This window comes from Zootermopsis nevadensis, unplaced genomic scaffold (assembly GCF_977971745.1).
Source record: "Zootermopsis nevadensis isolate Lab colony 2312 unplaced genomic scaffold, Znev_1.0 Znev_ptg000061l, whole genome shotgun sequence".
Lineage (NCBI taxonomy): Eukaryota > Metazoa > Arthropoda > Insecta > Blattodea > Termopsidae > Zootermopsis > Zootermopsis nevadensis.
Window position 1 is genome coordinate 12,399,661 of NW_028259192.1, and position 14,358 is coordinate 12,414,018.

Genomic DNA, 14,358 nt, shown 5'->3' on the forward strand with positions numbered 1-14,358 from the left:
ACGAGCATTGGCAGCCTAAGATTTGTGATCAGTGTATTGAAACAGATATTCAGTGAAGTCTTTTTAGTTTAGTCATAATTAATACTAATTGCTTCGATCAACGTTTCTTGTGTTTTTAGTATGGTTTGGAAAACAGGTGCAGCCAACTTCGGATTAAATCACCTGCTAGGTTTGTGTCTGAACTCTGTACACAGACGTAATATTACTGAGCATTTTCCTTTGTCATGTGTTTATTTGCTAATATCCTACAGAATTTATTATGAAGAGGTGACTTTTACTGTATTTTGAACTTGATTATTTGAATGTGCTGCTTTTATCTTTTTTATTCGTTTCCTGTTTAGATACTGCCTAATATGTTATTAATAACGATAAAATTACATATTCTATAATATTTATTGGCGAGCATTGTATTTCATGATAAGAATGTTAAGTATGTGATTTTACATGGACGTTGGCTTTTTGGTGATTTTTCTTTTTTGAAAAGAACCGTAGGAAGACACGTCACGTACGTGACAACATTTCTTCATTCTCCAGATGTTACAGAAAACATGCTGTCATAGGTTTAGAGGTCAGTTAAAACCCATTTGCATTTATTATGCCTGTGCTATTTGGGGCAAGTCTCCCCTAATAGCCATACAAACTGAAGTTAATACGATCAGACTCATATTCTCTTTTTTTTTCTCACGATAAAATTTTTCAAATACATTTGATAATCACGCGTTCTGTAGGATTCCTTTAGCTCATTAAAATATACATTTTTGTCATTAAGTTTTAATCCTAATATTGGATGAGTACAAACTATCCGAAATACAGTTTTATCGACAACATTTTGTGTCTGTCTACCATGTCGAGTTTGATAGAAATAGATCACATAGTGTGGACCCTGTTACATGTGGACACGTAGTCGTACTCAAATCTTGGCCCAGAGACTGGCTACATGGGTCGAAGGCTTTTAGGCCTAGTTGTTTTCCTGCTGGGACAGACCTTAAATTCACTTGTTCCGAAATGTAGTTTATTTCTTGCAGGAGAAACATTAGTTCTCAGTTTGAGATGGAAGAATCCACTGAAAATCTACAGTTAAACGTCTTAATCAGTTTTCAGCGTAACTACTCACATAAGCAGGAATTTGCCTTGTTTAAACTTGCATTATAGAAGATTATAGTAATTTATTAAGAGGCATTGTAACACATGAATGGAATCATAGATGGTTCCAGGATTTTAACACCACACTTGTTTAAGCCAAGGTTTTTGAAATTATGTTTGAAATTAATTGATTAATGAGGAAAGAATTTAGCCTATAAGGTTTTGTCAGTGTGAGAAATTAATAAGGACTTATAATAATGAATTTTAAATTTGAGAGAAGACGCAGTTAGAAGAGCCTTTACATTTCCGTAGCTGATAATTACAAACTTTCAATTAGCTAAATTGGAAACTGTACCAGAATAAAATGCAAACTTTTTCCACATGCACTCTTCGCGATTGCATCTCATTGGCTTTGATGTTAATTTACAGTGGATAAGAGTATCATATTGCAGATGCAGACAATACTGTATATTATCATAATGTAATTCTGGGTAAGCAAAAAAACTTATAAGTTAAGATGTACATGCAAGAGGGTTTTGCATGAGTTTATGTAAGTGAAAGTATATCTCACATTTTTCTTTGAGAGATGTTATTGTTTTCTCTTCTTTTTAATTTGTCTCTATTAATTTTATTATTATTATTAATTTAGAAAACTTATTAACACTAATTCTTTCCAAACCGCCGAATATAAGGATAATTTTGGCATTTCTTTTGTATAGATGTGGAATTAGATCTCTTGCTTTGGGGGAAGACATAAATTATAAGTGTTTGTAATGAAACCGCCAAGGAAAGTATTTGTATCCAAGGAGGAGGAAGAGAGAAATTCATTATGTTATGTAATGAGTCATGGAGACCATTTAGTATGACTGTGGTAGTGAAGTTGCGATCGACTAGGCATGTGGTTATATTAGGGGAGAGCAAGAATTTATATAGAATTTAGGTGGGTACATCTGTTGGGAAATTTTGTTTGCTAAAGTGAAAAGACACTAGGAAAACACCGACTTAGAAGTGTACATTCTTTCATGAACTGGAATATGTAGGCAGATTTCCATACAAAAATCCAACACCTTATTTTTTATACATAATTACGTTTGTATTCTTCATCGTTTTTCACAAGACAGTCATCCGTCAGAGTATACAAACGTGTTAAATATCTTCAGCTTCAATTGTGGTATGATGTATTCAAATATACTTTTCGTGGTACTGATAGACAGAAGAAAAAAAAAGAACAGTACTCTAACTAATTTAATAACATTCTTTAAATATCCTTGGAAAAGGCCTGGTATTTTAACAAATTAAAGTGATAATCAAATGAAAAGCAATATAAATACTTAAAAGAATTTGGTTTAGCCTACTTGTAAATGTTTAATAATGCTCACAAAGAACAATGTTTACCTGGAACCGGCCGATTCAGGTTTGGGCAATTGAATCCCATCTGACTGGCCAACAATCATATGGACGTAATTGAATTTATCAAACCGCAGTTCACACTGCCTCAGTATTTCGAGAACATTTCTCATACTTTTATTATTGTATTTTTATTTTGTCTTTCAAAAACTATAAGGCGCGCATACGTTTCGCTAGTCAGAATTACTTTAGAAACTGGACAGAGGTTTAAATTATCTTCTTGATACAAATACCACGAAATCACTTGCAGTCTAATGAATTGCCGTTATAACTAATATATGACTAACTTTTTCTTATGAACCTAGCAACTCTAAGCCCATTGAAAAAATGTTTTCACTCCAGAAATGAAAGTCACGCCAAAAGACTTTTTCTAAAGAATATATCAGACAAAGTAATTCATGATCATTCTAAATAATTTAGACATAATTTAAAAACATCTATCCTTGCATACAGTAACTTAATGCATCATATCAAGTCGTTACTAGCAGCTAGAATCTTGGCCCCTTATTACTGCGACACAACTTTCAAATGATGTATGACTTTTTTCTGTTTTCACTTCAAATCTGAAATATGTAAGTTTGAAACGCAAAATAGTTTCAACATAAAATAGCATTGGTTTGTGTAAGTGAGCATCAGCAATTAGAAACAACGTTCAAAATAGTAAAAGATCAAAATGGGTTCCTTAATCATATCAGATTCTCACATACAAATCATAAAGATCTCTGTGGACATAATTGAAGTATCAGTCGGAATTTTATTATCGTGACTTTCAAACAAGTAACACAAAATCCGAGCATAATAACTTCCGTTTGTTCCACAAAAGTCATAACATAAAATATGATTTAATCGCTTTGAGACATCATGCACAACTCTTAATTTTAGTTGCATTTTTAGTTTAAAATACTTCCAACACGTAGGTAAACATTACAAAGGATATGGCATATATTGAAATGGGTTACAGGAACAGCCAGTGAAATATATAACAAACAGGTTTTGTATGTCCAGAAATCAGAGCTTATTTCTGCGAACATGCATAATTCTTACAGTATTACTTTACAGTGTTATTGGTAGACGCTGTTGAATATTTTATACATTTACACTGAAATGTCAGTCAACAGACCAAATTTGACATTAACTGATTAATTTTATCCGTATTACATAAAATTGGGGTCTTGGTTTTTTTCGTGAAATAAATAATGACGTCCATATTACAGTCACGGGGATGTCTATAGAGGGGACATGAGAGGAAATGTAGCTGAACACGTGAAAAGTCAACTGTTGAAAATAGAAACAAATGATTGGATCTTACTCTCATAGATCAATAAACATTTACAATTATATATCATCAAGCATGATGCCTAAAGATGAAACGAAAAATAAAATCGCTTTCTTCAAACTCTATACATAATTTGGATACATAAAGACTTCAGTCTAATCTCTGATTCTTACCACATTTTTGCATTTGTTGATGAGCCTTAATTGCAAGGGATCGTAACTCTTTAATATTCCAGTTACGTGCAGATTTTGTTTTAAATGACTAGCGATATAGCCCGTTCTTGACTCTGGCCGTTCTTAAAATAAACTGTACTGACACAATAAAATTTCTTATAGAAGAAGACTACGGAAGATTATTATGTCACGCACTTCTGTTGGATTATGGTTTTATGTGTTACAACGCCGTGTAGTGATACAGGTACCGTGATTCAAAAGGCCACAATCCAAATTTTAACATTCCCGAAAGTTCAGGTCTAATATGTTTTCTATTATGTATTATCGTGGAGCTGCGTGGTGGTGGCTTTATTCATCAAACATTTTAAATTTACGAAACATCGGTTGTAATCGCGTTATGCACTATAAAACCGACAATAGCCACTCTGCTACCATACCAGAGACAGTTAAGTCTGATGACAGGAAAGGATATTAATGTGTGATGTTTGTAATTATAATTTAAATTTACATGAAAAATTCATTTTCCCGCTGTGAGACTTGTGACTTTTCAAGTGTTCCATTAAATACTTTCCGATAGAAATGTTTGCTTTTGAATTGAGTATGGACAAAGTAAATAATGACCAGGTTGGAAGATTTATATATAGTGTCTGCCTGCTGTACTGATAACATTTAATATGACTGGGTTTGTCATTTCTGTATAGCTTTCCATGTCTTAGGGGTTCTTAGAATTCTGCATGTTTATCGAATTGTCATTACAGTGTCTGCAAGTTTGAACATTACGTCCTATAGTGGAATTATTCCGGAAATTCGATCTCTTCTTCATTGTCAAAAAGTCGCCAAATCCCCCATGAAAAGTTTCTCCATGAATCCCGGATGAATCCATCTCTGGTTTCCTTTTTTTCATGGGCCAGAAGTCCCCGAACCCGCTGTTAAAAGTGTCACCGTGAAATCCTGAAGAATCCATTTCTGGTCTTCTCTTTTTCATCGTCCAAAAGTTTCCAAATCCATTGTTAAAAGCGTCTCCATGAAAACCCGAAGCATCCATCTCAGGTTTCCTTTTCTTCATTGGCCAGAAGTCTCCGAATCCACCATTAAATGTGTCTCCATGAAATCCAGATGAATCCATTTCGGGTTTACGCTTCTTCACAGACCTGTCTCCAAATCCAATATTGAAAGGAACGTCGTGAAGACCTGAATACTCCCTTTCAGGCCATCCCCTTTTCATGGTCAAAAAGTCACCGAATTCGTTATTCAATGTGACTCCATGAAAACCCGAAGAATCCATTTCCTGTTTCCTTTTCTTCATCGTCGAGAAGTCTCCGAAGCCGCTGTTGAAGAGATCTCCGTGAAATCCTGAGGAATCCATTTTTGGGTTTTTCTTTTTCATTGTCCAGAAATCACCAAAGCCATTACGAAATGTGTCGCCATGAAATCCAGAAGAATCCATTTCTGGCTTCCTCTTCATAGTCCAAAAGTCTCCGAATCCACTTTTAAACGTATCCCCATGAAATCCGGAGGAATCCATTTCCGGCCTCCTTTTCTTCATGGCCCAGAAATCTCCAAATCCATTTTTAAATGTGTCCCCATGAAAACCGGAGAAGTCCATCTCTGGGCGCCTTTTGTGTTCCACACCGTTAAGGGCGTTTTCTTTTCTGGAGTCTGCGCCGTTTCTCTTCATTGTCCAAAAGTCCCCAAATCCATTACTGAATGTGTCTCCGTGAAAGCCGTTTGAACCCATTTCCGGCTTCCGTTTTTCGGCTTCTGATATGAACAATTTATTATCTGAATTACTTCCAGTTTCACGTTTTTTCATTGTTGAGAAATCTCCAAAACCACTAGTGAAAGTATCGGCATGAAATCCTGATGGCCCAATACCAAGTCTTCTTTTCTGCGTTGTCCAGCCATTATCGAAATCATATTGTACTGAAGAATTCACCGAATCTTCCGTCAGAAGATTCTTCTTCCTCATAGTCCAGAAGTCGCCGAATCCTCCGCGGAATGTATCACCATGGAAGCCACTGCTGTCCATTTCGGGCCGTCTCTTGCCTACGGCGTCACCATTATCGGCACGGAAGGTGTCTCGACGGCATTTGTGGGAACCCGATTCACGTTGTTCCTTGCGTGTGTCGGTAGAGGGTTGTTTGGCTCCTGGCGGTTTGCGTCCTTCTATCAGATCTTCTGCTTTCCTCTTTTTGCGTTGTACTGGGACAAGTCGCCTGATGTACTTAGGTAAGGTTGTGTCAGTAATCAGAGGAGCAGTGTTTTGTCTGAAACAAACGCACAAACCAGTCAGTTACAGAGCAATAACCCAACCATTTGAGTTAATATTTATTGTTGGAAATGTCCGACAAACTTTCTCTGATTTCATTTATCAAATATATGATTAGCATGATTTATTTTCATAGCTTTTATATGCGATGTAAAGTACTTACAATATTTGACTTAAAATAACAAAAGGCGTTTTTAGTCATGAAAATGTACCACCCAGTGTTTTGCTGTAAAAGTAATGTAAAAAAGTAAAGCTGTCCCATTAGACGCCATGTAGGCGCTTTGTATTAGAGGTGTTGAAAATTAGGTTATGTTACTGGAGTTAATCAATAATATACTACGTGGAGTAAAAGTACTGGGATACTGGGAACTGTTAGCCTTACGCCCAACCCCCAACCTGGAGGACCAGGGTATCACTCTTAGTCTGGCGCATCACCTTAGACCTGTCCGGCTTGGGTGACCCTACCATGAGCCGAAGCTCCGGCCGGCATGGCCCTAAGGGTCATTTGAGCACGGACGGAGGCATTTGAGGGCGGACGGAGGCAGTATGACCTCTGAAACGTTGATTAACATCGACCAGACTACACAGCGCAACAACCCAGAAGACGGAAATCTTCATGCCTTTTACAAGGTGGTGATACCTTCGAGCCGCCAGTAAAAATAAGTAACTGAATGTCTGGTTGACTAACAGAGAAGCGATTTAATTTAATGGATTAGAGCCCTTCTTGAGAAACTGATAGTCACTCAAGAAATTTTCGGCTTTTATGAAAAGTGAATTTTATAGTGTTCAAACGTTCTTCCGTCTCAACCCAATTGTGAGCCAGATTAATCCAGTCCATACGCCCACTCTCTTCCTTTGTGTGAGTGTGTGTAAAGTTACGTACGTACTCACGCACGCACGCACGCACGCACGCGTGCATGCATGTGTGTTTACATATATGTTTCTTAAATACCCTGACGTCTTCCGACTTGCAATCACCAGTCTCTCTCCAGCCTTTTAAATATCTTGTTTTTAACTTACGTGCTGGATCTTTTCACTGTGTGAAAGGACCCGAAATCTCGATTGAACACGTCATCGTGGAATCCTCGAGAGTTGATACCAAGTGGATCGCGCTTTAGACGCCGTGACTGAGGGTAGTAATCATCGAAACCGTCGAACACTGATTCGTGGAAGCCGCGGGCATCCACCTCTGTAAAAGGAACGTATATTAACGCATTGTAAGGTGAACGGCATAATGCTTGTTGGTAGAACGGGCACTCCTTTGCGCAAATTAAGACTTTACTTTCTATTACAGTTCTATTTGTTTTTACTTTCAACCAGACTTGATTTCTACGAGAGTACTGCTAAGTTCAGATGTATTTATCAAATTACAAGTACACACGGTTTTTTACGATGCGCCGGTCATTAATTTTAAGTTATTCGAATTTAAAATCATCTTAGTTTAAGAAATTTTATTCAACACTTTTCTAACCCGCCACGTTTTTTGAACTCATTTTTGCAATAGAAGAAATAATTTATCTTCCTGGTTGTGTAATTCCTTCGACGCGTGGTTGAACACATTTTGGAAAGACCTCGGGGTTGTCTCTCCAAGAGAAACATTGCATATCTTTATTATGTTATCTGCGACGTGTCGTTTGGGATAGGGTGATAAAGACGGACAGTTGTCTGTTATATGTTACAAACAGTTTGTTTTACGTACAAATATTTCCTCCCCTAAAACCCAATTGTTTTTCCTGTAGCACATTCTGATACCCGTTTTATGGACGTCAGCATTCAATTTTAGCGAAAAACAGAAATTGTTTTGCATGTACCGAATCGAATTATTAATATATTTATGTCCCTAATATTGTATAACTTTGTTTTATTGCAAGTAAGTGCCGCGTATAATTTGAAATTGTAATAATTAAGGGGCTAGCTTTCCCTTTTTATAGGAACAGCCTTTCAGTACGATGCGAGCTATTGCAATAGAAGAAAGCTGGGACCAGGAGAGACTGGAATTTCCCGGCTTTTCTCGTTGACAGTCTGCGTCATCAGAAGGGAAAGCAAATTTATCGACATATAATGATGCGTGGGACCATCCTTATATGCTTACGATATCTGAAATAACCCGCCACGTTTTTTGAACTCATTTTTGCAATAGAAGAAATAATTTATCTTCCTGGTTGTGTAATTCCTTCGACGCGTGGTTGAACACATTTTGGAAAGACCTCGGGGTTGTCTCTCCAAGAGAAACATTGCATATCTTTATTATGTTATCTGCGACGTGTCGTTTGGGATAGGGTGATAAAGACGGACAGTTGTCTGTTATATGTTACAAACAGTTTGTTTTACGTACAAATATTTCCTCCCCTAAAACCCAATTGTTTTTCCTGTAGCACATTCTGATACCCGTTTTATGGACGTCAGCATTCAATTTTAGCGAAAAACAGAAATTGTTTTGCATGTACCGAATCGAATTATTAATATATTTATGTCCCTAATATTGTATAACTTTGTTTTATTGCAAGTAAGTGCCGCGTATAATTTGAAATTGTAATAATTAAGGGGCTAGCTTTCCCTTTTTATAGGAACAGCCTTTCAGTACGATGCGAGCTATTGCAATAGAAGAAAGCTGGGACCAGGAGAGACTGGAATTTCCCGGCTTTTCTCGTTGACAGTCTGCGTCATCAGAAGGGAAAGCAAATTTATCGACATATAATGATGCGTGGGACCATCCTTATATGCTTACGATATCTGAAATAAAAAAAAAATTCAGCCTAAATGAATGAGGTCTCTGAAGTGTGACAGTTCGTTGCTCAGAGCTGTCGAAGAAGTTTATTTTTCTTTCTTATGTATGACAGCACTCTGAAATTATCATCAGAAAATATGATATTATGTCGATTACGTTTAAATTTTCTCCCATGATAAGGATGACGGAAAGACGCAAGTGGATTCATGATAATAAAGCAATTCACCTCTGTTTGTCTCACCGTCAGTATGTTTTAATTGTTGACGTGTAAACATATTCATATACAATTTACATCAAATTTAATGACAAGTTTTATACTTATAATTCCAGTGGTTTGTTAGTTATCATCTGTCAAATCAAGAACTAAAAATTTCGCATTATGTCAGAGTTTTCATTTTAAACTGCCTCCATCATCAGGGGGATCGCCCTCATGATGGAGTCAGCAATGACCTCTGAAACGTCGGTAAACTTCTACCAGACTACACGGCAGAACAACCCAGAAGACAGCCAACTTCAGACTTACCGCCGTGAAAACCTCAAATCCTACTTGTCATAATTTCTCTTCTTTCTCAGTATTTCTTTATGTAATATTTGAACTGTGTTCTACTCATGCGCTGCTCTGTAAGCGTGAGTACTGCTGTTTTAAAGAAACTGTTTGGTATCTCAGCATCTAAAGCGCTGAATCGTGGTCATTACCCAAATTGTAACCTGTCACCGAGCAAAGAAACAACTGTGGACATGTATCGCTTTTGTACTATGAAGCAGTTGCAGACCAGGTGGTACGAGTCTGAGATATGTGCTTCGTGCTGTGTTTCAGGAATACAATGGTCAGTGAGTGATGCTTTACTTTGTGTGGGTGAAAGTCTGTGTGGCAACCTGAGGACAATACAATCTTCGGGCCGCATTTGGCGCAATGTAAGTAGCTGCAAGAGGTTTTATTGTAGTATCTTAGTTTTTGTATTTTCAGCTGCAGCCTTTGTCGTCGTAGCAGATTCAGAAGAATCCTTCAGTTGAGTTATTAAATAATTATTTCCCCACACAGTTTTTGTTGTTCTCGGTTTCTGGTGATGGGGTTTATTAAATGAAGCGAGCACCCGTAGTCAAGACAAAATGCTTTTTGTGAAAATGAGGCTTTTAGTTATATTACTACAAAACATACGTTCAGCGTAAGTTTGTAACTTTTTACCGGCATGACTGCGTTAGATATGCCCAAAAGTTTTGCGTTGTTGAAAAATTCCGATTTTAGCATCACTTTTATTTTTGGTGAGGAGAAAAGGACGTTTTAAAAGAGAAACTGCCGAGCGCCTCAAAAAAATCTACCCGTCCTGCATGAATTGTATGAAAACAAATAGAAAAGTGATGAAAACATTTTAATCCACTTTAATATTTGAGAATTATACGAAAAATTGGCCAACAATTTCATATTGAATTTGAAACGGGCGATTTTGATGGCCACTTTTTCGAGATTGTCTTAGTATGACTGTAAATGATCTTTACCTTGGTTACCACGATTCCCTTGGTGGGAGGAATCCTCCGTAATGACGTCTTCCAGCGACACACTCTACCGCCCACGTAAATGCTATTAACTCCTTACAACGCTGCCGTTACTGGCACCACTCGCTGGGGGGTCACTGGTCAAAATTATGGCGAACGCGTCAGTCTTGTTACGCTGTGCGTACAGTTCATAATTTATGAAGTTAGAGTTTGTATCAAGTCGTGACACACTTGCTATAGACCGATGTGCGTCTCCTGGCTGCATATGCCACAATATCAGTATTATGAATGTTGTTTTTCGTTAGCAGGAATCAATTTCTGATGCAAAATATAAAGTTAATTATCGAGGTTTTTAATTTTGTAAACAGTGGACAATAACGAAGTTTCTTCGCCACCAGCGCGGTAACATATTTGTCGTTCAGGACACAAAGCATCATTATATTGGTCAATCGAATTATAAATCCATTTGAACTGTGCCATGCCTTTAATTATTTATTTAGAATCTGGATAGTATATATAGATCTGCTCCCGTTTTTGCGTTAATCGCTTGTTATAGGCCTATATGTGTAACTTAAACATACCTAACTAAGGAGACATCACATTATATATAATTGAAGGTGATAGCCTTTCTTTAATGTAATTTTATTCTCAATTTTCTAAAAATAATTCTACGCTTGTATACGTTTTAATGCGATAATGTCTGAGGGCTGGGCACCAGTGCTAATAATATTCAAATGCTGTCAAAAAATAGTAAACCGCCGGATGTGTTAGAGAACAGAGCAGTTTATAAGTGTGGTCCGTGGGACAACTAAGGAAAAAAGTACGTAAGCGAGCAATAAGATAGGCAAGATGCTTTTGAGATAAATTACGTACAATACAGATTTCTTTATTCTCTTCTTTAGCATCTATAGCTCAGCTCATTACAGTTATCAAACAGGTTGGAAAGTTAAACTTCAGGCGAGTATGAAGATGGCTGTCTTTAGACGTTTACCGACGTTTTAGAGGTGATTGCATTCTCCATCATGAGAGTAACGAGTCGTTGCAGTGATGATGAATGTAGCAAGCACCTCTGAAACTTCGGTGAACTTTTACGAGACTTCAAGGCGTAGCAACCCAGAAGACAGCCATTTTCATATCGGAAAGTCATGAAGTGGAACACCAAAATCTTTAGCAATTTTCAAGTGATCCGGAAAAGTGAGTTTCGGAACTGCTAACACAGGGATATGAAATGTGTTTCATCGTATCCAGTTAAAAAATCGAAATATATTAAGTGAAAAAGATGACTGAATGAAAGAGCCTGTAGAATTTGTCATGTAAGGTAAATTTTTTTCGTACGATGTGAAGTAACGCATAATAATGAAGCCCGGTGTGAAATTGAAATGAATATTGATAATAATTGGTAAGTTAAGTAGTACGATGTATTAGAAATATGTTAAAGGGGGCTTAATTAATACAAATTTGGCTAGTCGTTAACGAAATTATGTTGGATATTGCCCATTGTTTGATGCATATTTAATAAGATGGAACTCAGATTCGCCAGTTATTTTGTATATTCCTTGCTGGTTGATTTTTAAAATATTCGCTGATGTATTCTGAGGTATATTATACTAATACAGACAATCTCATTAAAGTATGAACCATCGCTAAGCTTCTTAAAAAGAGCTTCATTTTATAGTATTTTAATTCTGTTGCTTTAAATACACCGCAAATAATCATAGTTAAATTTAATACTATGACTAGAGCGCAAAGATGTGTGTTAATGAATTTTGTATAGTATTAATACGATTCAAATTAAAGTACTTATCATTTTTAATCGAAGAATTTCGAAAAACTTCACACGAGCTGTTCATTCCTTAACTATATATATATATATATATATATATATATATATATATATACACACAATATATTTACATTATATTTACAATCAGATTTGTAACTTTGTTTTTAATTCCGTGTTAACCCAGCTGTTCAAAGTGTGAATTGAATGAAGCTCACAGACCACAGGTGGGCCGTGAACCACACTCTCAGCAACAGTGGGTTGTCGCCTGGCGTTGCTGGAATTCGTGTGATACGACCACATTTTAATGCTCGCACTGTTTAATTTCTTGTCCATCACATTAAATAAGCATCGGTCTAGTCTGAACGATGCCAAACGATAGAAAATAATCAAGAGCCATTACCGTAATTAAATTTCGAGCAACATTACAGACACATTAGGCTCTAACCGCCTCAGTATTCCTTTATTCCACCTCAAAAGCAAATAGTAGACGCGGCGGGAAGCATTTATGTACGCGTCGACAGTTTATTTTCCTTGCATTTTTGTCCCTAGCAGGGACACTATTTGTAACTGCTCGCTTCTGTTTATTTTTCCGACTTGTATGTTGTATTTTCTGTTACATCTGTATATACACCGGGGCTCCATTGGGAAGGTTGTTATATACCTTACTATAGTCAAAGTATGAATGTTTTTTTGACGATGGTGTATTGTAATATGTCAAATTGTTTTTTTATCTTTGTCCGTTGTCTGAATTATAAAACAATAATAACAACTCAACCGAAGATGTCTGTCTTCTGGGTTGTTACGAGTGTAGTCTGGTAGAAGTTTACCAACGCTTTAGAAGCCCATGCTGGCTCCATCATCAGGGCGATGAGTCTGTCATGCTGATGATGGAGGCAGCAAGGACCTGTAAAACTTCGGTAAATTTATACCAGACTACACGCGTAACAACCCAGAAGACAGACATCTTCAGACTCACCGCCGTGGAAACCTCAAATCCCACTTAACGGCGTATAATTTCGAAAGCTGGATTCTGCGTCTGTCTTCCGTTAAGGGGGGGGGGGGGGGCAGAAGGCCTGTCTGTTGGGCCCCTTGGTTGAACCAACTTCAAACTAGGTCCAAGTCTGAGGCTAGCCAGACACAGCGCCCAAGAAATCCGTCATACCAACTCCGGCTTATGTAGGTTTTTTTCCCAGCCGGGAAGAGAAAAATTCTAGTTGCAAGGTTTGTTTTCGGAAATAAGCTTTTGCACCTAAGAAAACAGACTCCAAAGGTAAGCACTATGCTGAACTAAAACGTAAGCCTTCTCTCAGAATACACAGACGCTTGGCTTATTGTGTCGGCTTTACACTGAGTGATGTGCCCTTTCTCCGTAAACTCTTTTCTTGTCCACTTAGGTTGTTACAGAATGTCCGTTATGAAGTTTTGACATCGCTTTTTCCTTCATCATTTTTAAAAGCACGGCACTTAAGCGTATTTGTTTAACGGACAGAAGCGAGATGATGAGAGAAGCTCCACGCGTAATTAAATCCAGAAACAAAAGAGGGATACGAAACGAATTTCTCTTAAGCTACACAAAACATAGTCATAGGACAAAAGAATGAAGGAATGCGTTAAAATAACGGCCTGGATCCAGTGCAAGAACTGAAAGTGTAAGAGCGAAGTCTTAACATCATCGCGGGGGAGGTGGGGGATTCAGCTGCAGAAGAACCAAAATTAAAGTAGTTCAATGTGAATGTAGGAAGATTGAACCAATACAAAGAACAAAAAATGATAGAGATTTGCAATACACCGAACTATAGGTCCTGTGCTATAAAGCTACATTCGCTTTTTGATTACATCTCTTGTCAAATTATAATCGTGTCTCATATAATATATAATTTCGTAATGAAGCAATGTTGCTCCAGACTTGTAATCGCGCGATGCCTGTTCGAATCTAGCCTGGGTTACCGTCGATCTGACTGACATATGTAGTGGTATTATTCAGTTTTTTAACCTGAATGCCGGGAGAGTGCACTATGCCGCGACCGCCTTCTTCAGAATAAGTAATAACTCGCTACGTATACTCACCTGTCCTTGTTACCAAAGACTCGTCTAATTACACAATTCACCACTAAATGAAAGTCACGTTTTCATTGTGTTATGCTC

At 37.3% G+C, this 14,358-nt stretch overlaps 2 protein-coding genes across 2 annotated transcripts in view; one reads left to right on the forward strand and one right to left on the reverse strand.

Moving 5' to 3' along the window:
• EMC6 (ER membrane protein complex subunit 6) overlaps positions 1-14,358 on the forward strand; it is a 175,490-nt gene that overhangs the window by 34,739 nt on the left and 126,393 nt on the right. Inside the window, exon 2 of the mRNA XM_087340216.1 lies at positions 9,754-9,851. The gene's annotated coding sequence lies outside the window, so the exon portion shown is untranslated. The remainder of the gene's footprint in view (positions 1-9,753; positions 9,852-14,358) is intronic.
• LOC110837799 (uncharacterized) overlaps positions 3,222-14,358 on the reverse strand; it is an 84,138-nt gene continuing 73,001 nt past the window's right edge. The window contains exons 4-5 of the mRNA XM_022080340.2: positions 7,229-7,397; positions 3,222-6,206 (exon numbers count right to left, since the gene is read on the reverse strand). Of these exons, the coding sequence (XP_021936032.1) occupies positions 4,652-6,206; positions 7,229-7,397 (1,724 nt within the window). The 3' untranslated portion in view covers positions 3,222-4,651. The remainder of the gene's footprint in view (positions 6,207-7,228; positions 7,398-14,358) is intronic.